This window comes from Miniopterus schreibersii (genome assembly GCF_964146895.1).
Source record: "Miniopterus schreibersii genome assembly, chromosome: 3".
NCBI classification, from domain to species: Eukaryota; Metazoa; Chordata; class Mammalia; order Chiroptera; family Miniopteridae; genus Miniopterus; species Miniopterus schreibersii.
Window position 1 is genome coordinate 82735459 of NC_138103.1, and position 24490 is coordinate 82759948.

General features: G+C 44.1%; 1 protein-coding gene across 1 annotated transcript in view; it reads right to left on the reverse strand.

The window, feature by feature from the left end:
* Positions 1-24490, reverse strand: part of DAP (death associated protein) — a 48678-nt gene that overhangs the window by 15657 nt on the left and 8531 nt on the right. The window contains exon 2 of the mRNA XM_081133741.1: positions 20874-20973. Coding sequence (XP_080989867.1) covers positions 20874-20973 — 100 coding nt within the window. The remainder of the gene's footprint in view (positions 1-20873; positions 20974-24490) is intronic.

A 24490-nucleotide genomic window follows, 5' to 3' on the forward strand; every position in this document is an offset into this window, starting at 1 on the left:
TCCTTGTGCATGGAGAGCCTCAAAGGCTTGCAAAGGAGTGATCAGAGATATGTGGATTCACTTTTGTTACCTGCCAATCTGGCTGGGCAGGATCTGCTGGTGATGGGAAATAACCTGGAGTTCCCAAGCCCACGGGCTTGTCTCCATTGTTGGCCAGACTGACCTTGAAAGCTAGTAAACAGTTTTTCTCCCTATTAAGAGAGAGATCAGGCTAAGATGTACTTCTTCCGATTGTCTCAAGTCAAACGCAAATGGTGATGGAACCACAAATTGAACCTTAAATGTTAAGGAGAAAGGGAGGAGGCCTTATTAAAACCACTTTCGAGAGTCTGAGTTAACAAACTTAACAGGCAACAAACCCCATCAACCTTCTCTAACTGCTTGCAATTCCTGGAAGCTACCAATAAGGGCTGGATTTCTCTGCAGGACTCTTGCCATATTTCCCTACATATCTGAATGGTTCCAAAAGTAAAGGTGACCAGACTGAGGCCCAGGCTCAAAGGAAGCCAACCTGATGAAGAAGCCGATGCCCCTCCCCCCCTTTTTTTTAAATAAAGCGTGACTTCACTCATGATAAAAAAACAACTCAACACAAAAGGGACCTTAATGTTCAAGGCATTTCCTCCGGAGCTTGGGGAAGATAAACACAGTGTATCATGCTTTGCCTCTTCAGCTGGATTCTCAATACCTGGGGGATCCAGGTCTTTTATTAGAAACTTCCTTCTGTTTACCTGTGGCTATCCCTGATTCCCGGCTTTGGTCATCTGCAGGTGAACATGAGGAAACAGGGCTGCTTCATTTGCGTCCATGTAACACAAGCACCTAAGAGCACAAGTGAGGACAGGGCTTGGAGGGCAGAGAACGACCCCCTCGAGCGCAGCAGGCCACACCTCACAAGGAAGAGTGCTCCAAAAGCAGGGCGGTCTCCTGTTTAGACACAGGATTTGTTTCCCCTTAGAAACTATATGAATGATGCTTAGGTCCCTATACTGTCTCATAATCCATGCAACCCAGTGTGGGACACTAAATGTCAGATCCCGAATCTTAGGGCTGGCTGGTTTCTAGAGCCTAGTTGGCCCTGGAGCCCGGGAAGGGGAGGTAAGCACCGGGCCCCAGGTAGGCTGGTCAATTTGCTGCCAACTAGGCACTTCAGACCTAGGAATAGGTAGGTGGGATTCAGAAATTCAGGAAGCATCACAGAGTACTGGAATACCCCAGTGAGGTTAAACGTTCTGAAAGGACTCTTTTCCCTAACAATTTAAAGAAATATCCCAAAGGATCCATAGGGATGAGTAAATTATTAAACTATTAAGATGTTGCTATAAGTATACAGTGCTAATTCAATAATTCATAATGGACTGGTACAACAAGATTGCTAAGGCTCATAAAATACTGCTGGCTTTTGGCGGTAGTTAGCTTCCCAGGTGCATGCCAATCGCTCCTTTACTGGCAGCCTGGGAGCCTTCTGCGGCCCTGGTGGAGGAGAGAGCAGGCCCCAGGGTGCGATGGGCCAGGCACTGGCTTGTCTCTGGGAGGGAGGAGGCGGGAGGGGCTCTGCAGCAACCATGAGGCTTCCCGCCAGGTGCCAGGGCAGTGATTAGCAGTCACAGGGTGTGGCAACTTCTCCTCTGAACCCAGTAACAGAACAGCCTGTTCCTCAAACCTCTGGGCCAGTGAGGGTGACATTTACTTTCACATGTGCCTCAGAGTTTCCATAAGAGCCCTGACCTCTCACCTGGAACCCTTGGGGTTAGACAGGTTTCTGAATGCTGGTTTTCTCAAATATTACAAAAGCAATGGACACCCCCAGAGGGGTGTGGGGCAGCACCCCATATTCAAACCCATTAATGTTTTGCACAGCAAAATGTACAGATTCCACTAAGCAGCATAAGTAAGGACTAAAATAGCCTCACATCAGTTCAATTTTTGCCAGTTTATGGGTTTTAGCAGGAAAATATGAAAGCCTTTGCACTTTTCCGAGCCCTCTGGATTGGGCATGGCTTGCCCTGGGGACACTCGGGCACTTTTTTCTTCCTGCCTCCTCCAAGGCTCTGACTACAGCTCTGTCCAACACCAAGAAAGAAATGGATTTGGACTAAACAGGACAGTACAGCTGTCAAGGTGCAAGACGAGTCCTAGGCATTACTCTGGGATTACAGCGATGCTGCGGTCGGCTCTGTCCATTTATCTGTACAGAGTAGAATTTGATTCATGCATTTAGACAAAACCTTTGGCAAGACAAAAGAAAACAAAGGCAAACGGAATGTCTTCCCAGTTGTGGGCTCCCCTCAGCCTTCCTGGGTTAAGAGGGCTGGGTACTGACAGCCGTGTCTTACACTTGCAGGCGTCCCGACTTCAGGGCCGTTTGTCCAGGTTCCGGTGACCTTCTCCGCGAGTGCGGGGCAGGCAGACACAGGCCGCAGCTCAGGGACAGAGACGGCCTGTCGCCTGTGGTCATGGGCTGGGAGGAAGTGGAGTCAGCGCAGGAACCAGGATCCTCAAATTCTCCGGCAAACTGTCCTCCTTACATCTGCCAGAGGCACAATCCTCAGGACTGTGGCCCCAAAACCCGTTCCACCCAAACTCTAGCCCTGCCACGTGATCTGAGTAACCGCAGTCCAATGAGTTTCAGAAGCACTGCTGCTTGGATCCTCTTCTGGAGGTTCAAATGCCCCTCAGTGTATGAGGGCCCTGAGACACCGTAAGGAAACCAGATTAACTTCGTTTAACCCATGTTACTAAGTGTGTTTGCACATGGAACCCTTTGGGTCAGAGCCCACCAGCATCGACACATTCTGGGGCACTGATGGAAGGAAAGGCAGTTTCAATTGTGTTCCAGATTTTACATTGAGTTGGAAGCGGCTGATCCATCTGGACAGCGCTTTACCTCGATGGCTGGAAGGGAAATCACAGTGAATTACCAGGAGGCGCTGTCCAGGGATCACTTTTCCACTCTCCTCCTGCTCGCCTCCGCCAGTCACCGGGAGCCACTGGCTCCACAGCCTGCGCTCACCACTGCCGCCTGTGAGCAAGACTGTGAACTGGTCACACTGTCAATGCCTTGTCATTCCTGGTGAGGCAGGAACACCCACCTAGGGCCCAATGCCCTCACCAGCACAGGCATGGCCTGTGCAAAGCCTGGTGGACCATGGGCGTTTTTGGAGAAAGGGGAACTTTGGTCTAAGACTCTCATGCTCCTTTGCAGTTCAGTATAACCTTTCACGAGGAGAGTCACGAGGGGAGAGCGGCAGCTTTACAAGTACAGTGGACTCATGCCTTTGAGTGCTGATTTCTGTGGAACTGTTTGATGCACTTACATGTTGGGAAATTCTAGAAATTATGAAATCCTCAGTCAGGTGAAAGAGCTGGACCAAGTGTCCTTGATGGAACATTAGTTCCATGAGCCATAACAGTGACATTCATTTGGGCAATTACTGCCCTTGAAGTCCTGTGCCATCCCTAGAAACAAAGCATTTCCCAATCATGTGTTATTAGGTGTGACAGGAGTCACCACTGTAACCTCCAAATTCTGGACTGGGGAGCTGAGGTGAGCTCCTAACACACTGGGCCTTAAACATTCTATAACAACCAGGGACATCCTCTTACAGAGTTTGAGGATTCCTTTAAGTTCTAGGTTTCTGACTGTAAAATAAGGAGATACAGAGTAATAACAAACATACTCTAATAAGAGCTCATACTCTTACTCGGTGCCAGGAACTATTCTAGGTGCAACGAACTCATGCAACCTTCACGACAGCCTGACCATCAATTGCAATTTACAGATGAGGATGCTTAGGCACAGAGAGGTTTTGTAAGCTGCCCAAGGCTACACAGCTAGTAAGGGGGAACCAGGATCCAAACTCACAAGCCTGGGCCCCTAATAGCAGCTAATGCTTTTCTTTTTTCTTTTTCTTTTTTTTTTATATCTTTATTGATTTCAGAGAGAGGAAAGGAGAAGGAGAGAGAGAGAGAAACATCAATGATGAGAGTCATTGATCGGCTGTGAGCCTGCAACCCGGGCATGTGCCCTGACCGGGAATCGAACCCTGATCGCCTGGATCCCAGGTCGACGCTCAACCGCTGAGCCACGCCGGGCTGGGCGTAGCTAATGCTTTTCAAAGTCCAAACCTTTTGTAGCTATGGCACAATTTTGTGAACTTACCCAAATGTTTGGTTTATAAGAAAATCAGATACAGACAGACAGACTTGTTAAGACTAACTCACTTTACTAATCAATGACTAGGTAGTTGAGAAACATTTTGCTAGGAGGGATTTCTTGAAACAGTGTGTAAGGCAAAATTATGAGGGGATTTTTATCAAAGACAAACTTTTACTAACTTAACAATAGTACCCAGGGTCATGAAATGCTTGTCTGAATTTAATACATTAAGTTGCACCTAAGAGGTTGACAGGTGTGTGCATGCAAACCCTGCACCGTAGATCAGAGGACAGTGTGGAGAAAGCAGGTGAGGCTCAGAGCATTGAGAGGTCAGTGTGCCAGGGAACCCCAATGCATGTATAGTATTCTGTTCTTCAGGAACAGTGCAAACCTGTCTTCCCCTAACCACATAACCTTCGCCAAGTGACTTCTCCTTTCCCGATCTGGATCCCCACAACTCTAAGATGCAATGAGAGCAGGCTAAGTCCCAACCCCACATGGAGAAGTCAGAGGGGATCAGCTTTAAAGAGAAGCCAGTGGTCTGTCTTTGAGGCAGCTGGCCAGCCTGTAGCTGTCTGAGGCAGCTAGGGCCCAGTGTGAAACAAGTGATGAGAAATTCATCGAAGGCCTATGTTTAGGCAAAGAGCTGTTATGGGAGAGGACATGGCGCTGGAGGAGTATGTACAGCAGAGGGATGAGCAGGACCAGTGAGGTTTTGGCTGAGCTCTGGAAGGTGAGCAGTTTGCTGGGCACAGATGGACATCTATCCAGTGGAATTTCAGAAACATGAGCACATGACACATAGTGGGGCAGGGGCCACAGAGAAGGGACCAGGGCTGTTTCTGTCCTCTCAACAGCAGTGTTCTGGGATGCACCTGAATAATTTCAAGTTCAATATTCAAAATACTTAATATGGTATCCAGTGCTGATCAAAGTGGGTAGAATGCTGCTGGCATATGGCACTGGAGGCACCAGCGCCACTCACAGCCCCTTCTCGCTTGGGCTAAATCTCCACGAATTGCACCAGTCTGGTGCCATCGCTACCTTGAGCCACCACTACCTCCAAGGGGCTCCAACTCTTATTCAGTCCTAAGAACTGGATGACACCCTGAGAACTGAGTCACCCTTGAACAGTGCAAGGAAGTTTCATGGGGATGCCAACTGGAGCGCGGCTGCCACTCTCTACAGTTAGAGGCAGATTACTGAGGGCGAGGCCAGAGCACAGAAGTGCCTTGGGGGTGGGTAAGGCCAAAGTATAACTTTAAGGGGGAAAAGCTTAATCTTAATTTAGTAATTCTTCTGTACTCTGAAACTGCTTAAAATATTTCCTACCAAATGGCTTTCCCACATTTTGACCATGAGCCACAATAAAAACTTGGGTCATTTAACATGGTGACTCAGTGCATGCACACAGACATACAGATACACAGACACATAAAGACACACCTAGAACAAACAATTCTGACTCTTACACCCTGGGACACACTGCAATATATTCTGCTCGGTTCTATTCCATTAAAAGTAATGTTGGTCTCTGAACCGACTTTTATGACCCACCTATGGGCCACAATGTACAGTTTGGAAAAACCCTAACCCTAACTAACCTAACGTTAAGAAAACAGTAAACAATAAACTTTCCTGAGCTGCCACTTCTCTCTGTAATCAGAAACAGGGCATGAAAGCCACCATCGGGCTCTGCAGGCCAACTCCTACACTGCAGGTCAGTCCAGGAGGGGTTTAGAGACAAACAGTTAAGTAAGGCTCTGACCACGATCAGATGTCCTCTGGGCAGATATGTAGGGCACTGGAGGGTGGCTGGTGTCTGTTATTGGGTGAATAATTTTCCAAAGGATGAAAACCTTTTTAGTTAGATTTCACTAATTTAAAGTTTATGTTCCTTAGGAGAAAGGAGAACATAGCAACATAAATATGGTAGAAAGTATATTAAAGCCGCTTAAGAAAATAAGCTTTTGGGAGGAAACCCCAAACACCCTACAATGAAAATATTATACAAACTATTGGTGTTGGTACGTTTATTACAAATAATTTTTATGTTTGCATTGAATCATGTCTCCTCTATGAGGAATTTTACTGGCCACCCTCTCGTTAGACAAGTCTGAGTGACAGTATGGTCACAAAAGTAACATCACCACATTTCTTTACAAATACTTTATAATTCTGAATTTTAAAAAGTGTGTCACGCTACCACTCCCTAGAATGAGAACACACTGAAGGGCTACCGCGTGAGTTTATACTGTGTAAGTTCTCTTAGGTTTGCTATTCAGATACGTGCACACCCTCATGTAACGAGCCAGGCCGATTACTTGGCATGGCAGACAGCAGAAGTACCTCGAGAGGCCTGAGGTAGGAAAGTGAGGTGTTAAAGATATCCCAGCACTGCAGGTACCACATCACCTCCTCGCCCAGGGGTGTTAATGAACTTCCTGTGCGCTGGGCAGAGGGCTGCGGAGGGGCTTGGCAAATGCTGGGTTACATGGGATTGTGTGGCTTTCTCTGTGGCACGGCCTCCCTGTCCAGGTCACAGGCTGCACTGGGAACTCCCCGGAGGGGGCCACAGGAGGGTGTGTGCCAGGCTTCTCTTACCACAGGACTCTTTATCAGAGAGTACTTCATAGACATGCTAGAAAGCAGGCTTTAGAAATGCTCCCACATCTCACAGTGGCATTGAAAATGTGGCCGATGTAAAATAAGCTGACACTGAGCTACTTGTAACATGTCCCCAAGGAAGCCTCAAAAGGGGAGAGTGGCTGTCTGTGCTAAACACAATTTATCAATGTCTCTCTCATAGACTTTAGGGCAGTGCTCAGTGTGTGGTTCCCACATAGCAGCCTCAGTTTACCTGGGAACTGGCTGGAAATGGGCCCACCCCACCAGAAACTCCGGGGGCCAGGCTGCCAATCTGTTTCACCCACCCCTAGGAGATGCTGACGTGATAATCAAGGCTGAGGATAGGGCTGTGCTCGGAGGCGGCAGTGCTCTGGGGGACAGGGCCAGCCCCACCCCGGGGTCCAGCCACCTCCACCTTCTGAAACAGATTAGGGAAAAATCACTACCACATGTGGAGGTGGCTAAAATACACAAGGAAACACTTTTAATCTTAATTCACGCGTGTGCGCGCACACCCACACCCACACCCACTGTTAAAACTGTCTCCCTTCCTCTCCCCAGGTCCATCTGAAATGACTCGGTCCTAAGGCCATAGATAGAGCAGAGCGAGCTGGTGTCCCGAGGGTCTGCTACCCACCAGGCACCATGCAGAAGCCTTAACCAGCCTTTATCATATTAAATCCTCTGAATGAGATATTACTGCCTCATCTCCAAGATGGGAAACTGAGGCTCAGGGTGTTGCAGGTATGTAGCCAAAATGGCAGAGCAGCTTTGGGCCTTACCTTGTACAAAGTCGGTGTCTTTTCAGCCTCTGAGGGATTATTTTTGCCCCTATTTTATTCCATGAAGCCGAGGCTCTAAAAAATTAAGTTTTTCCCACAATCTCAAAGGCAGTAAGTCACAAAGCTGGGACTGAAACCCAAGGTTTCTGCCCCAAACTCTGTGCTCCCTGCACCCCTTCCCACTGCAGAGGTGAGATAAAGCTGAGCACCCTTTGGTGCTGTCCCTGCAGCCAGAGGGCAGCCTTTGTGTTTTCTGGACAGGAGCAGAGCCCTTGCTGGGGTGGTGACTAAGGCAGGAAGACATGCAAGTTCTCTAAGAAAAGTGAGTGGAAAAAGCACAGAGAGGTCTGAGGGCTGAGCATCAGGGAAAAGACACTGTAGGAAGGGAATCGCCTCTTCTGCCCATGTGTGTTCCTGTTACATGTGAAAAATGAAAAGGGGAATTAGGACTGGGAGCCATGCAGACTTGCAATCGCATCACTTTCACTAATCTGTGTGTTCTTTCCACATTGGAGGCCATGTGTTCTTTCCACATTGGAAGCATGAGAATCACACTGGAATCCAGACCCTTGAAAAGTGATGTGATGTAATGGAAAATCAGAGTGAAACTGACACCCATTTAGACATTATGTTTGATATCATACGGCTCTCAGAGGAATAGGATGAGGCTTCTTAACTTGAGGGGCCTGCAAACAGAAATCAGGGTACCCATGAGCTAGACGAGGGAAAAAACAAACCAATCAACACTGCAACTTTATTTTCATGCATGTCTAACTGATATTTATTTATTTATTTATTTATTTTAAATATATCTTTATTGATTTCAGAGAGAGGAAAGGAGAGAGAGAGAGAGACAGAAACATCAATGATGAGAGAGTCATTGATCGGCTGCCTCCTGCACGCCCCCAACTGGGGATCGAGCCCGCAACCTGGGCATGTGCCCTGACCGGGAATCGAACCCCGATCGCCTGGATACTAGGTCGACGCTAAACCACTGAGCCACGCCCGGCTGGGCCTAACTGATATTTAGTAACATCTTGCCTTTGGGATTCAGGCAACAAATCACAGTTGCATTAGCAGTACCTGAGGCAACCAAGACACACAAGGAAACAGTTTTATATTGCATTATCATTGTTGCAGGTATTTTGAAATGTTTACACTCATCACTACTTCAAAGTGACAGCAGTGATTAGACCTATCATGAAATCTTGTTATTAAATCTTTAAAGAAATAAATATATCATAATGTAACATCTTGATAACTAGATTTCATACTTCTAATGCCAAGAAAAGCTGCAATTAGTCCACAAAAGTAAAACCAGGAAAAAAAAATAAAGGAAAAAATTCAAAAGGATTTGAAAAATAAGGGCATATAAGCCACAGCATGCAGGCTGTCCACTGTCTTGAGCTATCCTAAAATCTCACACAGTAATTCTTAGTAAAAGCTTTAAAAAGCTTTTTTTAATCCTCACTTGAGGATACATTTTTATTGATGAGAGGGAGAGAGAGAGAGAGAGGGAGAAGCATTTATGTGGGAGAGAAACATCAATTGGTTGCTTCCTCTGTGAGCCCGACCAGGAATTGAACCCACAACCTTTTGGTATACGGGAGGATGCTCCAACCAACTGAGCCACCTGGCCAGGGAAAAACTTTAAAAAGACTGAAAAGCACAGAATTTGATCTTGTTTAAGGCTGAGATGTCTTACAATCACCCACCCAGGAACACTCTACCACCAAGGAATGCAGACAGCCTCAGTGAGGATGGAGCCATCTCCCCTGGGACTCACCTATGTTTTGTCAGCATCTCTAGGGTCTAGCAATGTTCCAGCTATATAACAGGAACTATGTAACTGTGTGACTGTTATTAATTCAAGTGTGCTTTTAAATCATTCAGAGAAATAGTCTTGGCTACAAATCGCACGCTACATATGAGAAGACAGGCCAGGAGCCATGAACCAGGACTCACGCAGGGCCCGCTCTACCCCCAGCTCGGCACTTTCCTACGCTAAGCTGCTTTACCCACATTTCAGGTCAGCAATGGAAGGCTGATTCTTGGGGATGATGGATACCTAAATTGTTTGATTTTGTAGTCATAAATATGGTCTAGGATGAAAAAGAAAGCTAAGAAACTTAACAGATAAACAGACAAAAAGCCTGGACTGAGTTGAGTCAAACTCAAGCTTTAAGGGAAAACACTCTCCTTTCTGATTCCCAGTCCCCTAAGGGACATCGACGCAGTGACTCAGAGCGGGGAGCCCTCACGCTCACCCCCAGGCCTGGGTTTCCAATGCCTCTCATCAGGATGACAGCCATCTGGGCACAAAGTCATGAGCTCTACAGGCCTAGAAGATGCTCAGGGCAGATTCCCTCCTCTCAGGAGAAGAGGTGGGTATTCGGTGGACACTTGCTGACTTGAGCCTCTCTCCTCTCCAGCTCCTCTCAGACCCAACAAAGGCAACAAAAGCATCTCTCATACAAACCCACCCCGCAGGTTCAGCCTCTCCAGAGTTGGAAAGGGTTTGCATTTGTTTCTATGTATAATCACGTTCGTTCGGAACCTCTGGCAAAATGAAAACAGACTCTTCCCTTCTTTAACAGTATTTGTTTTGTGCCCAGGAGGGACCACCCTTCCCATTTAAGACATTCTTTTTTCCACTTAAAGTCCCAATGAATTTAGTAGCCATGAGTCATTGGTTTTATACTGATGCCAACTTCCTCTTATTGTACTTTTCTGGCCTGATTTCCTTTCTTTGCAGCTGATTTTGGCAATCCCCAACCTATGGCTCCTGAAACTGAGTTGGACCCTGTCTTTGTCCTCCGTGTCTCCCACACACTGGGCTTGGTGATTCCCGAGGGGAGAGTCATTTTGGCTCTGTGACTCCTGCCACAGAGATCTGAGGACTTGCGGGAGTAGTGGATGCCATTATTCAGGAAGTTGGGAGTACTGGTGATGGTGGGGATGCCCCCAGCACCCATGCCACTGCAGAGCTACTCCAACACAGTGCCTTGTAAGACCGAAAAGTGGAGCTGACAATTGGGGTAGAAGGAAACTCACAGAAACTCTTCTATCTTAAATGAGCTTGGATGGAAACCAGTATCTAGTAATACAATCCTAGTGCAGAAAATATGTCTCTGAACTTTAAAATTCAAAACCGAAATTTTAGGCTCTCTTTTCCATAATTTCTCCCCAACTCTTTGGGAAAAGAAGGCTGGTTGCAGAACATAAGCAGTGGGCAGCAGAGTGGCAAGAGTCTTCAGAACCAGATAGACAGGATTCAAAGCCAACTTCTATCAGTTCCAATCAGAATGACCTTGGGCCTGATAGCCTTTCTCAGCAGATTTCCTCATCCATAAACTGAGGGTCCATCGCCTCTGTTGAAGGCTGTGAAGGTGAAATAAGACTATATACTAAGCACCTAGTCTAACGGTGGCTTGTGTTTGTCATTATTTGGCTGCTAGACTTTCTGAATGAGGCGGAATTGCTTGCTTGATAGCAGGGACAATCTTCCAAATTTCTCATTCCCAAGGCCAACTGAGAGGAGACATGATCATACACTCAAAGGCTGAATGACAGACACTTTCAAAACAGATTAAAGTGCCATGAAAAAACTGTTCACTCCTGCCCTAAGGACAGTTCTCACTTAAACTGTCCCTGTCCTCCTCTCTGGAGTACTTACAAATATGGTGGTCAGTTAAGAAGTTATAATTACTTACCAATAGCTAGAGGGTAAATTATCTATATAACATTTTCTGCCTTTTACATACTGTTGACCCATTTTAGAGAAGCAAATAGACTTAGTTAGCATTACAGAGACTTGGATAGTGTCTAGCTACTCAAAGTGTGGTAGGAGCAAGCACCACAGCCCCTGGGAGCCTTGGGAAATGCAGTCTCAGGCCCCACCTCAGACCTGCTGATACAAAATCTGCATTTTGACAAGATTCCCTAGAGCAAAGTGCAAGTGCATTAAAATCAGGGAGGCTCTGCACACTCCTCAGTCACTGGGATGAAATGGACCATGGGATGGTAAAGGTGTGGCCCCAGGACTCAGGGGACCAAGACTGTCCTGGATGCTGCTCAGCCACTTCTGCTTAGCTAAGCATCATTGGGCAAGTCACATCACTGTCCACCCTTCTTCCCTTCATGGCCCTTGTTAAAATGGAAACTGTGAAGGATCTGCGGTTTTACCTTACTCGGCAACTAACCAGTTAGCTTCCCACTGTGTGTGTGTGTGTGTGTGTGTGTGTGTATGTGAGAGAGAGAGGGAGAGTGTATGCATTTATGAGTGCATAGAAGATACAAGACCTCTGGGACAAACCCACAGCTAACATAATACTCAATGGTGAAAGGCTGAAAGCTTTCCTGCTAAGATCAGGAACAAGACAAGGGTATTGTTCTCAAAACTCCCATTCAACATAGTCCTGGAAGTCCTAGCCAGAGCAATTAGGCAAGAAAACAACAGACATCTAAGTTAGAAAGGAAGAAAAAAAAACTGCTCTGTTTGTAGATGATATGATCTTAAAAAATCCTAAAGGCTCCACCAAAAAAATCAGAATTGATAAATGAATTCAGTAAAGACGTAGGCTAAAAACACAACATACAGATGTCAGTTATATTTCTATACAGTAACAAAGTATCTGAATGTATTTTCAATAGCATAAAAAATAATAAAATACTTGGGAATAAATTTAGGAGGTGGAAGATTTGAAAACAATAAAACACTGATAAAGGAAATTAAAGAATGCACAAATAATTGGAAAGATATCTCATGTTCCTAGATCAGAATAATTAATATTGTTAAAATGTTCGTACTACCCAATGTGATCCACAGATTCAATGTAATCCTTATCAAAATTCCAATGACACTTTTTACAGAAATAGAAAAAAAAAATCCTAAAATTGGTATAGAACCACAAAAGACCCTGAATAGCCACAGCAATTCTGAGAAAGAAGAACAAAGTTAGAGGTATCACATTTCCTAATTTCAAGCTATATTATAAAGCTATTATAATCAAAACAGTAAGGTACTGACATAAAAACAGACACATAGACCAATGGAACAGAATGGAGAGCCCAGAAATAAACCTCTGCATCTATTGTCAACTACACTCAATGGGGAAAAAGTAGTTTGTTCAAAAAATGATGCTGGGAAAATTGGATATTCACACACAAGAGAATGAAATTGTGCCCCTATCTTACACCACTCACAAATATTAATTCAAAATGGATTAAAGACTTAAAATGTAAGACCCAAACTATAAAACTTCTAGAAGAAAACATAGGGGAAAAGCTCCTTGACAATGGTCTTAACAATAATTTTTTAGCTATGACATCAAAAGTGCAAGCAACCAAGCAAAAATAAACAAGTGAGACCACATCAAACTAAAAAGCTTTTGCACAGCAAATAAATAATTAACAAAGTGAAACAGCAACCTATAAGTGAGAGAAAATATTTGCAAGTCATATATTTGATAAGAGTTAGTATCCAAATACAAAGAACTCATACAACTTAAAAACAACAACAGAAAACAATACAAATGGCCAACAGGTAATATGAAAAGGTGCTCAACATTATTAACCACGAGGGAAATGCTGATCACAACCACAATAAGATATACCTCACACCTGTTAGAATGGTTATTATAAAAAAGACAAGAAATAACAAATGTTGGCAAGGATGTGGAGAAAAGGGATTCCCTGTACAATGCTGGTGGGGATGGAAATTGGTTTGGCCACTGCGAAAAACAGTCTGGAGGTTCCTCAATTTAAAGCAGAACCAGCATGTGATCTAGCAATCCCACTTCTGAATTATATCTGAAAAAAATAAAATCACTATCTTGAAGAGATATGCACCCCCACATTCACTGCAACATTATTTACAACAGACAACACATGGAAACAACCGAAGTGTCTATCAATGGATGAATGGATGGAGAAAATGTGGTATATCTATAGAGTGGACTACTACTCAGCCATAAAAAGATGGAAAATTTGACTTTTGTAACAACAGAAATGGACCTTGAGGGGCTTATGCTAAGTGAAATAAGTCAGGCAGAGAAAGACAACTATTGTAAATTCTCACATACAATATGTGGAATCTAAAAATGCTGAACCCATAGAAATAGAGTAGAATGGTGGCTGCCAGTGGCTGGGGCATGGGGGAAATGGGAGACGCTGGTTAAAGGGTAGAAACTTCCAGGTGTAAGATGAATGAGTTCTGGAGATCTAATGTACAGATAAGGAACAATACTGTATTATATACTTGCAAGTTTTTGAGAGAGTGAATCTTCAATGCTATCATCATAAGAAACGTTAATTATGTGAGGGGATGGAGGTGTTAACTGACCTTGCTGGGCTGACCGTTTCTCAGTATATATGTGTATCACACCATGCTGTCTGTACACCTTAAACTTACATATGTTATATGTTCAATAATACTTCAATAAAGCTGGGAAAAACAATGAGATAAAAAAGCCAGGAGATCAAAGTTTGGGGAAAGAAAATGATGCATTCAAATCTGTAGGCAATGTGAAACATTTTAAAAAACATAGTTTGAGATATCCAATCAATATATAATGAACAGGCAATAAAACATAACATTGAGGCAGTTTTAGTTTACCTTTTTTTGGACATTAGAAAGTAAAATTTTATTCTGTATTTGTTTACTAATAATATTTGTTTACAAGTATTTAATTACTCTTGTGAATTGTTTGTTCATGTTCTTTTTATTGGGAATTTGATGTTTTTCTTCTTTTTTACTTATTTATTCTCATTTATTTTTTTAATTTTATTTTTCAATTACAGTTTATATGCAATATCATTTTATATTAGTTTCAGGTGTATAACATAGTGGTTGGACAATCATATACTTTAAAAAGTGTTCCCCACGGTATTTCCAGTATCCACCTGGCACCATACATAGTTAGTACAATATTATTGACTATATTCCCTATGCTGTACTTTATAGGAATCTGACATTTATTTTCACAGTCTGTATTAGGTTTTTAATTATCACTGCTATTTTTTTTTTTTCGAACATACATATAGAGTTACTTAAAACATTGGGGAAAGGATTCAGACTTAGTACAGGGACAGGCAGAAAACACAGCAATGGAGACCTCCAATGGACCAACACTCCATTTCTTTGACTTATTTTTCAGAGTTTCAGGGAAATGAGATATAAATTGATGTACAGAGTGGTAGATTCTGGGTTCAAGAAATTAAAGCAGTGCTACTGATTTATAATCTAATTGGTCCATGAGTATTAGTTAGAAAACTGTCCTGCCAGTAAGTCCAGGTAAATGGATATACTCATCAAACTCCTAGGTTGAAATTAATTGCAAACCAGGAGGAACATATGTTGCCTGAAGATAGGAGTTTTTGGCCATGACCCACATGGAGAGGTATCCTCCACATGGAGCCCTTATGCCAAAGAGTAAGTGATGAGGGGGGAACATGGAGAGCACACGGCAGGGGACAGAGGCCCAGCCAGCCCTCCCTCCAGCATCAGCACATTTGCTCTGCCTTTTCCAAAGTGCCCATCCACCAGTCGAGTCTCCCATATGTCTGTCTATCAGAGGGTCTCAACTTCTCCTTGTTAATTAAACAGCATGTTAATTAACAACATTCATGTTGTTAATTGTCCTACTTTTTCCCTCAACCCACAGAACTTACCAATACTGCAGTATATCAACAACCCTTTCTCCAATAGAGTGTCTGCTTTACTGAACCCATGTGTAGCAAAAGTTAACCTTAGCTGCAGAAGTCAAGCTGTTCTAAAGGAGGGAATGTTGTTAAATAAATGGAACCAATTAGCACTCCTATAATCAAACAAACTTTATACTCAACTGCTACCTTCGAAAATAGGTGCCCACATCCGAACTTGCATATTTCTACTCTATCATCTTAGCTTTCCTTCCCTTCCCTTCATTTCCCACCTCCCACGATGCCCCCAAAAGAGTAAACAGCAATTACTTCTCTATATTCAGTTAGACTGGCCCAAGATGCTCTAAATTTCATCACCACATTGAGAGAACCTGCTACAAAGGAACACTTAACAGTTGTCTTTTATAATCTTCACTCTCACACTTTTAATCTTTAGTCTTGACATATAAATTCCAAGTTATCCAGAATAAAAGGTTAGTAGCAGTAGTCCAACTGTTTGGACAAATTCTTGTAAGACCCCAGACACACTTTTTTCTCCAGTGCCTTGCAGCCCTCCCTGTACGGCACTGCTCTGCAGAATGCCAGGGAAGCCACAGCCTACCACCTTCCCGAACAACCCATAATGATTGTGCCTTACAAAATCCTTAGCCTCAGTCTTGACCATAATTCTTGAAGCCATTTCCACACAGATCCTACTCTGGCTTCCCCTCAGTAGAAAACTCATCTTTCCAGTGACCCCATGTCAACAGTGGAGAAAAAGTGCTTGGTTCTCCTGGTGATCAGCATGAGCATGACTAAGCAAACTTAAACACACTTGTGGGCTCGTGAGGACTGTCTGACAAGGGTGCCCATGACAGCAGCCCCAGCCCCAGCCCCAGCATTCTCCTTCATTTCCTCTCTTCCCCACTGTGAATGCCTCAGGCCACTCACTCAGCAGAGGGCCTTGGCTGCATCAACGGGGGTTAAGGACATTCTGTTGGGCTGTCCTCCATGTGTGGTTTCCTAGAAGATGAGGAACACTCCAGTCCCTTTTCCTGCTTTGTTTTTCTTCACGCACTGCTAACTCTACTTGTGCAGCATATACATGTATTCAATTGTCTATGTGTGCATCATCTGGCGCCCTCACCTGACTGTAAGCTCTGTGAGAAGAGGGATTGGGTTTTGTTCACTGTGTCCCAAATGTGGCGCAGCGTGCCTGGCACACAGTAGGTGCTTTTAGATACCGGGTGAATAAATGAATGGCCACGAGCAGGGAAGTGGAACACTGGGATGTGTGTGCCCTGGGAAATCAGCTAAAGGCTGCCATTTGAAAAAATTATTGGGGCACAAAAACGCTCTGTTCCATAAAAATCTACTAGGAGAATGGGGGAGTTCTGATGGTGCCTGTATGGACTCACCTTTAAGAAAATTTTATCTTACTTAAAAATATCTCTTTGAGATCTCTCTTTCAGTTCTTTTGGAGCTATACCCACAAGGGGTCAAAGACTTCTTTTTAACACAAAAATTTTTGTGGCTCTCTACCCATCAGGTGTTTTGCCCCACCTGTTTCCCCCTGGGATGTGAACCATCCCTGTGTCCAGTGTCTTCGTGCTGTATGCTGTAGATGCTCCCACCCGTTAGTCACTTAGCAGCCATCCCACTTATCAGGTCGACTGAGGTGGTGTCACAGTGCTTGTGTATAAGTCACTCTTATTTTACTTAATAATGGCCCCAAAGCCATTCACACAACTTTTATTACATTATATTATAATTGTTCTATTTTATTATTAGTTATTGCTGTTAATCTCTTACTGTACCCATAAATTAAGCTTTTTAAGGTTGTAGAGGAAAAAACATAGTGTCTATAGAGTTCGGTACTATCTGCAGTTTCAGGCATCCACTGGGGGTCTTGGAACGTGTCCCCTGCAGATAAGGGGGGGGGGACTAGTACTGCATTTTCCGAATGCTCTGCATTCTGAAACAGTTGAAGTCAATGGAGTTCATTTAAATAGAGGGTTTAAAATTTTCAGGCATAGTAATTGTAATGTAATAAACTCAATAAAGGGCTCTTGTTTCTATGTAGTTATTCTTATACGTAGCATTATTCTATGAAGTTATCACGTGTTTCATTCTATAAAATCCAAGCACTGAAGAGTTGATTTAAATTCAGTTCACATATTTATGTAATAAGGAAACACTGCTGATAAATAGTGCAACCCTTTGAGTAACACCATAAAAACAAAGGAGTCATCTGTTGCAGAGGCTGCCGCCAGGCTGACTCACAGAGCAGAGTCTGGAGGGGAAAATTGATAGCTCCATTTCCTTCCTCGCCTCTTTCCATCTGATAAGAGGAGCTCTCCCAGTGTGGAGGGGAGCGTGACAGTCTTGTAAGGAGGCTCGAGGCCAGGGGAGAGGGAGCAGGAATGGGGTGCTCAGAAGCTCATCAATCACACCTGATTTCCACATCTGTTCAGGAACCAGATGTTGTGCCAACACTGCCTCCAAGCCAGTTACCAGCAGCCTGGGCTCTGGAGAAAAGCTGGGCCTTCAGCACTTTCCTCCTCCCTCCCAAACTAAAGGTGTCCAGCCTGGCTCCTGTGACATATGGAGGCCCATATGCTCCCTCCCTTGGTGGAGCAGCGAGCCTCTGATTCGCTACCTGTCAGACTTGTGCCTTCCTCTGGTGCCCACCTTTGTGAAAGGCGAACTCAGATTCTGGGTTCCTGGCAAGGCTAATGCCCATGACGTCTAGGACACAGGGTGTCTGGTCATATGTTGTGTTCATTGGGCGGTTCTGGGAAAAACTTCTTAAAATGCACATGGTTGTGTTCATATGGATCATCCTAATACACACACAGCCGCAGGTCTTAGAGGAAATATTTAACTTACACTACACACAAAGGAAAACTGGCACTGGAGCCACAACTGAGCAATGAAGAACGAAGGTGGTGACTTGGGCAAATGAGATGAACATGCAAATCTCATCCATTTACATTTATTTTTCATCTCACAAGACAAAACCAAATGAATTAAGTTTTATCACTATTTACTATATGGACTGTTTTGCTTGTCTGCCTCATGGTCCTCAGGGCTCTGGAGGAAGGAGTGGGGTTACCACCTACAGGGCACTGTGCCCCTTCAGTTGATTCCAGTGTCTGGCAACATTTATATGACACTGTCTGGCTAATGGGGTAGTGAATTAAATTCTTTACTTTTATCCTTGATCTATCCCAAGCACCTAAAACTGTGCTCAAATGTATTATGAAGGAATGTAAACTTTTACAGAATGGACAAGTAGCTTAAAAAGATTCCTGCACAACAAACCTTCAGAGGCTCAAGTTAACACCAGTACAAGCAGAAACTAGCAGCCTCTCAGGAAAGGATTAGTTAATAACAGTGAAGCCTATTGCTCTTCTTGGATATGAAGAGACACAGGTAACTGAAACTCAGCTGGACAGAAATTCTGGAGCAACATTTTCAAATCTCTGCTATACCCCCTCCCCTTCTTTAAAACTGTAGCACTCAAAACAATTTGAAAACACAGGAAATTATTTGTAAATCTCTGAAAAATTATAAGATTAAAGGGATTAAGAGTAATATAAATATTTGCAATAAAAATAATTACAAGCAAGAGTTGTGGTTTTTGGTATTTTTGGTCACATAACCACCTTTTAAATGCTCTAGTTGTTCATTTCCCCTGTAATCAGTGCTTGATTATCAGATTAATGAGGAAGGAAGCCACCAGAGACGAGTCAGAAACATAAAGCCAGTTGAAAAAACTTTGGGAAGGAAAGCAATGTGTTTTGCAAGGGAGGAAACTGGTACCTGAGACCATGCACATACTTTCATATCCAGAAAACACTTGAATACAGACACAAAAACATATAAATCTCAGGATTAGAGTAATGTGGATGTGGAAGTCACACACCATGACATTTCCAAGAGAATAATTAAATGTTTGACAAATTCTGTAAAAAAGATAGGCCTTTCCATCTGTGAAGTATTCTTGGTCACCGGAAACCTTGTTTTACACTGGTAATCAGACCATCCACTGGTGGTGAGGCCGCGTGGGTAGGATTATGGGCTGGAGGAATATGGAAACAGTTATGGGCAACCCCAGAATCAATTCATTTATTTTATAGGGGGATCCAGATTTATAGTCTGTGTTGAGCCTAGAAATACTCTGCCAATTCAGGGGACTTTTGTAGCGTATTAGAGGCAGGGGTGTCCAAGTCAAGACAGACTCAAGGCTGAATCCTGGCCTAGCCGCTGACTAGCTATGTATCCTTGGGCCGGAGAGCCTCCTAAGCCTTGGTTTCTTCATCTCTCTCATGGTCATAGTCATGTCAATTCATAGGTGGTGTGAGCTTTAAACGCTATGTGAAGCATTCAGCATATAAAGGCATACAAGTGGCAGGCACAGCCTTGCAGCTAAGAGTGAGGCCTCTGGACCCAGCCGCTGCTGCTAGAATGCTGGCCACCAAGAACATGCACGTCCTTTTCAGGGGCACAAGCTTGTGGGAAAATTCCAATTGGAAGCCTGGCGTGCTCTGGACCCTGTTAGACTGGGGTTTAAATTCCTGCCCCATTAACTTGCTAGGCACACAACATGGGCAAGTTTATAGTCTCTCTGGACTTGAGTTCCACATGCATAAATCAGGAGAATAGCATCTCCTATTAAGGACTACCAGACTGAAATTAAATAATGTGCCCGATCCACAGAAATACAGGTTAGCTGCTTTCCACACCCTTTCTACATTTTCCTCCTCTGGTAGAAACACCATCTAGGGAGGAGGTAAGGTAGAAAGCTCAGGGTTCACATTCTATTTGAACAAGCTCAGGGAGGCGTGTGCATTTGTGGCGCATGTTTGTATTATGAGGCAGGAGGAAATGGATTGGTACCAAGGTCCTTGAACTAAATTGACATCAGAACCTCTGAGGAAAACAGTTAATGAACAAGATGGGGAAATGCAGGGAGAAGAGTTGTTCAGGACCCAGGGGGCTGGGGACAGAGGTGTCATTTAAGGACACCTGGGTGTGGCCATGCTGAATCTTGATTTGGCTGAAGAACTGGGAAAGCCCAGATGCTTGTGGATATTTTCAAAACCAATAGTTCTCGCCCACCTGGCATGGCTCAGTGGTTGAGCATCGACCTATGATTCAGGAGATCTAGGTTCGACTCCCAGTCAGGGCACATGTCCGGGCTGTGGGCTCGATCCCCAGTAGGGGCGTGCAGGAGGCAGCCAATCAATGATGTTTCTATCTCTCTCTTCCCCTCCCTTCCTCTCTCTGAAATCAATAAAGACATATTTAAAAACAATAAAAAAATAAAACCAATATTTCTCTACCCTGACTGCATAGAACACAGGCCCACCCCAGAGATTCAACTGTGTGGCATTTTTAAAGGTCTCCAAGCTACTGCCCACAGATCAACAGCACATGCTCAGACACAGTCAGGAAAGAGGGCATGTTCTAGATACCCCGTTTCTCCCCTGTCTGAGAACAGAACCCCCACCTCACTGATTAGAAAAGGAAAAATACACAGCAGGAACCCAAAACAGCTCAGGAGTTACCAGCAGCTCAGAGCAGAGAACACACACTTATGTTTAACTGAATAGTGGTTATTTGCGCGTCATGCCCGAGATCCACCAGCACTCTCCTACCTGGGCTCAGTCTCCCATTCTTCGTCGTCTTTGTCTTTCTCTTCTTTGGTGTCTCCAGTATGCGGGTGTTTCTGCACGATTCGCATTCCACCGGCTTTCACTAGAAGGAAAAGGAAGGAGAGTATGATCAGTGTGGAAATGGATCAGCCAGAGGACTAGGGGAACTAGCTGGAAAGGTTTTGGTTGCTCCATGGCCACAAGTTAGTCCAGATAACCTGGCATCAACAGTGATTAATAGGTTAGTGTTGTTGGGGGAAGAGTCAATATGATACGGCACACAGTGCTTCTTACTCCAGATCCACTTAGAAATTCCCATGGCTCTTGTTTGTTTTTGGTCTCATAAGTATTTCACAAGAGAAGTAGTATAACCAGAGTACAAACCATTGGACAAAGTGGCTGCTTGCTTTAGGGTCTGCAAGTCTTCTTCATGCAACAAGGTTTCACTGAATCCCTGCCCTATGATGTTTTCTCAAATGCTGAGGATGCTTTTTAAAAACATTCTGAATAGCCCTGCATTATGTTTTATTTTTCAATTATAGTTGACACACAATATTATGTTAATTTCAGGTGTACATCATAGTGATTCAACATTTATAAGCTTTATACAAAGTGGTCACCATGATAAATCTAGTGATCATCTTACAATATTACAATATTGTCACAATATTACAATATTCTTACAATATTATTGACTACGTTCCCTGTGCTGCACTTTACATCCCTGACTTATTTTATAACTGGAATTTTGTATTTCTCAATCCCCTTGCCCCCTGCTGTCCACCCCCTACCCTCTCCCCTTTGGCAACCATCAGTTTGTTCTCTGTATCTATGAGTTTGTTTCTGTTTCATTTCGTTTGTTCATTAGTTTTGTTTTTAGATTCCACATGTAAGTGAATTCATACAGTACTTGTCTCCAACGATGCTTCTGATGGGGTGATCAGCAGCAGGTGACATGGGACAGTTGCTGTGTCATGGTCACTGAGGCTGCTAAGGTGGTAGCCAAGACATCTGCTGCAGCCCTTCCCAAACTGTGCTGTGAAGCCTAAGTGCTGGCAGATGCAATTTAGTTTTTTAAAACAGCCTTGACATATAATTCACATACAATATGGTTCACCTGTTTAGAGCATTCAATTCAACGGTGTTTAAGTGTATTCAGAGTTGTACAACCATCGACACAATCAACTTGAGAACATTTTCATCACTCCAAACCCAAAATCACGGATGGTCACTCCCTAATCCTTCCTCTCCCCTAGCAACCAGTCATCTGGATTTGCCTATTCTGGACATTTGACATAAATGAAATCACAAAATATGTGGCCTTTGGTGGCTGGCTTCTTTCACTTGACATAATGTTTTCAAGGTTCATCCATGTTGTGGCATGTGTCAGTACTCCATTCCTTTTGATAACTGAATAGTATTCCATTGCATGGGTAGACCGTGTTTAATTCATCCATTCATCTGTTGATGGACATTTAGGTTGTTTCTACTCTTTGGCTGTTAAAAATGATGCAACCATGAACAACTTGCGTACAAGTTTCTGTGTGGATACATGAACACACACCTTCATTTTCTTGGGTATATACCTAGTGGTGGACTAGCTGGGTCACACAGTAACTCTATGTTTACCATTTTGAGAAACTCATTTTCTATTCCAACCAGCTTGAGGGTTCTATTTTTTCCACATGCTCACCAACACTGGTTATCACGTATCTTTTACACTACAGCCATACTAGTGGGTCAGAAGTGGTATCTTATTGTAGTTCGATCTCTATTTCCTCAAGAGCTAATATATTAATACTGTTTTGCAAGAAAAAACAAAAAATGCGGACTCTAGGATCTGTTAAATGTGAGAAATGCTAGGTTAAACAGAATTAAATAGGTTTCTTGAAGCCAGGTTTTCTCGCCCTTTAGCATGCGTTATGAAGCTCTATGAGGGGTACAGATTGTGCCATCTTTCCCAAATGTATTTGACCACAGAAATTTTATTCCCCCATCCCAGTAATTCAGGTTATCATCCGTTAGGACTACATTGTTCCACAGGAGAGAGTTAATGGTGGCCTTATATCCAAAAAACCAGCCTCATGTGGTCACTAGCACATGCTTTGTGGTCAGCAAGCTCCTCCATGTGCTCAGCTATGTGGTCTCAGACATCCCCTCAAAGCCTTGCTGTTTCATCTGCAAAAAGGGGAGGAGAGCAGCATCCTAAGATCTAGAAGTTTAAATGAGAAGAGAGGCTGTTGAAATCCTAACCCTCAATGTGATGGTGTTTAGAGGCGGGGCCTCTGGGAGGTGATTAGGTCATGAGGGTGGAGCCCTTATAAGGAGACCCCAGAGAGCTTCCTTGCCCCTTCCACCATGTGAGGACACAGAGAAGACAGTTGTCTAGGTACCAGGAAACCAACCCTCACTAGACACCGAATGTGCTGGTACCTCAATCTGGGACTTGCAACCTGAAAAACTGCTGTTTATAAGCCACCAGTCTGGTAGTCTGTTACAGCAGCCCAAATGGCTAAGACAGAGGCATTTGGTGGTCTTGGCACAGGTGAGTCCATGGTAGAAAGTAGAGCCACGTCAGCTGCACTCAGACTCAGCACGCCTCACCCCCTCCAGGGGACAGTCACTCCCAGTGTTCTGTCACGGTTCAGCTCCCATCACAACACAGTCCCCTTGTTAGGCCATGTCCTCTGGCATTTCAAATCCGGTTGGACCCTGCTGCATTAGGAAAGTCCAGAACAAATGACTTTCGGATTCTAAGAACAGGAAAAAGGATGTGAAATACCCCCTCCGGCCCACATGCTTCGAGGTTATTAGTTTTCAGTCTCCCTGGGAGAGTTGGCCGGCCCCGGCCTTGGGAAGCTGACCATGCCTGTTTCATGGACAACATTACGTAGCAGTATCCATTAGAAAAAGGCTAAGCAGGGTTTTATTCATTTCTCATGTTTTAATTCTTTTATATATTTAATCATTTTAGACATACTTGTCTTATAGTTGTCTATCCAATTATTTCATTACCTGAGGTCCTTGGGAGTCTAACCTCCTGTTTGTCTGCTGACTCTCTTGTTGGGTGACTGTGGATCATGAGCTTGTTTCCGGCGGGGCTTTATCTGTGGGGATCCTCTGGGGCCAGGCGTGCAGGCAGCATCCTTTTGGAGAGATGCTACAGGTGCGCTGTCGGGCCAGGAGTACAGGAGCCTGGAAACCCTTTGCCTGTCAGATTCCTCAGGGATTGCCAGTGTGAATTTGAACCTAGAGCCCATGCAAAGGCAGGCTCGCATTCACAAATTCTCAAGGATGCTTTCTCCATCCAGGCATGGGCTGAAGCAGGGCAGCTTTCTCACCATCCCCTGGCCATATTTCATTTCTCCACCCTTTCTCCATGGGTTTGGCCTCTGAGCACCCAGCTTTCTGCTGGGGTCTTGGGTTAAGTGAGGCTGTTGGGGGGGCCCTAGCCCAGTATGACTGGTGTCCTTATAAGAAAACGAAGAGACATCATGTCACTCTCTGCCTCATGTGGGACCAAGGTTCATATTGTTATAAACTTCCGTTTCTTTTTTGGGTGTGGTTCCCTCACTTTAGGGGATTTCCCTCACTTTGGGCTCAGATTACAGAAAACAAAA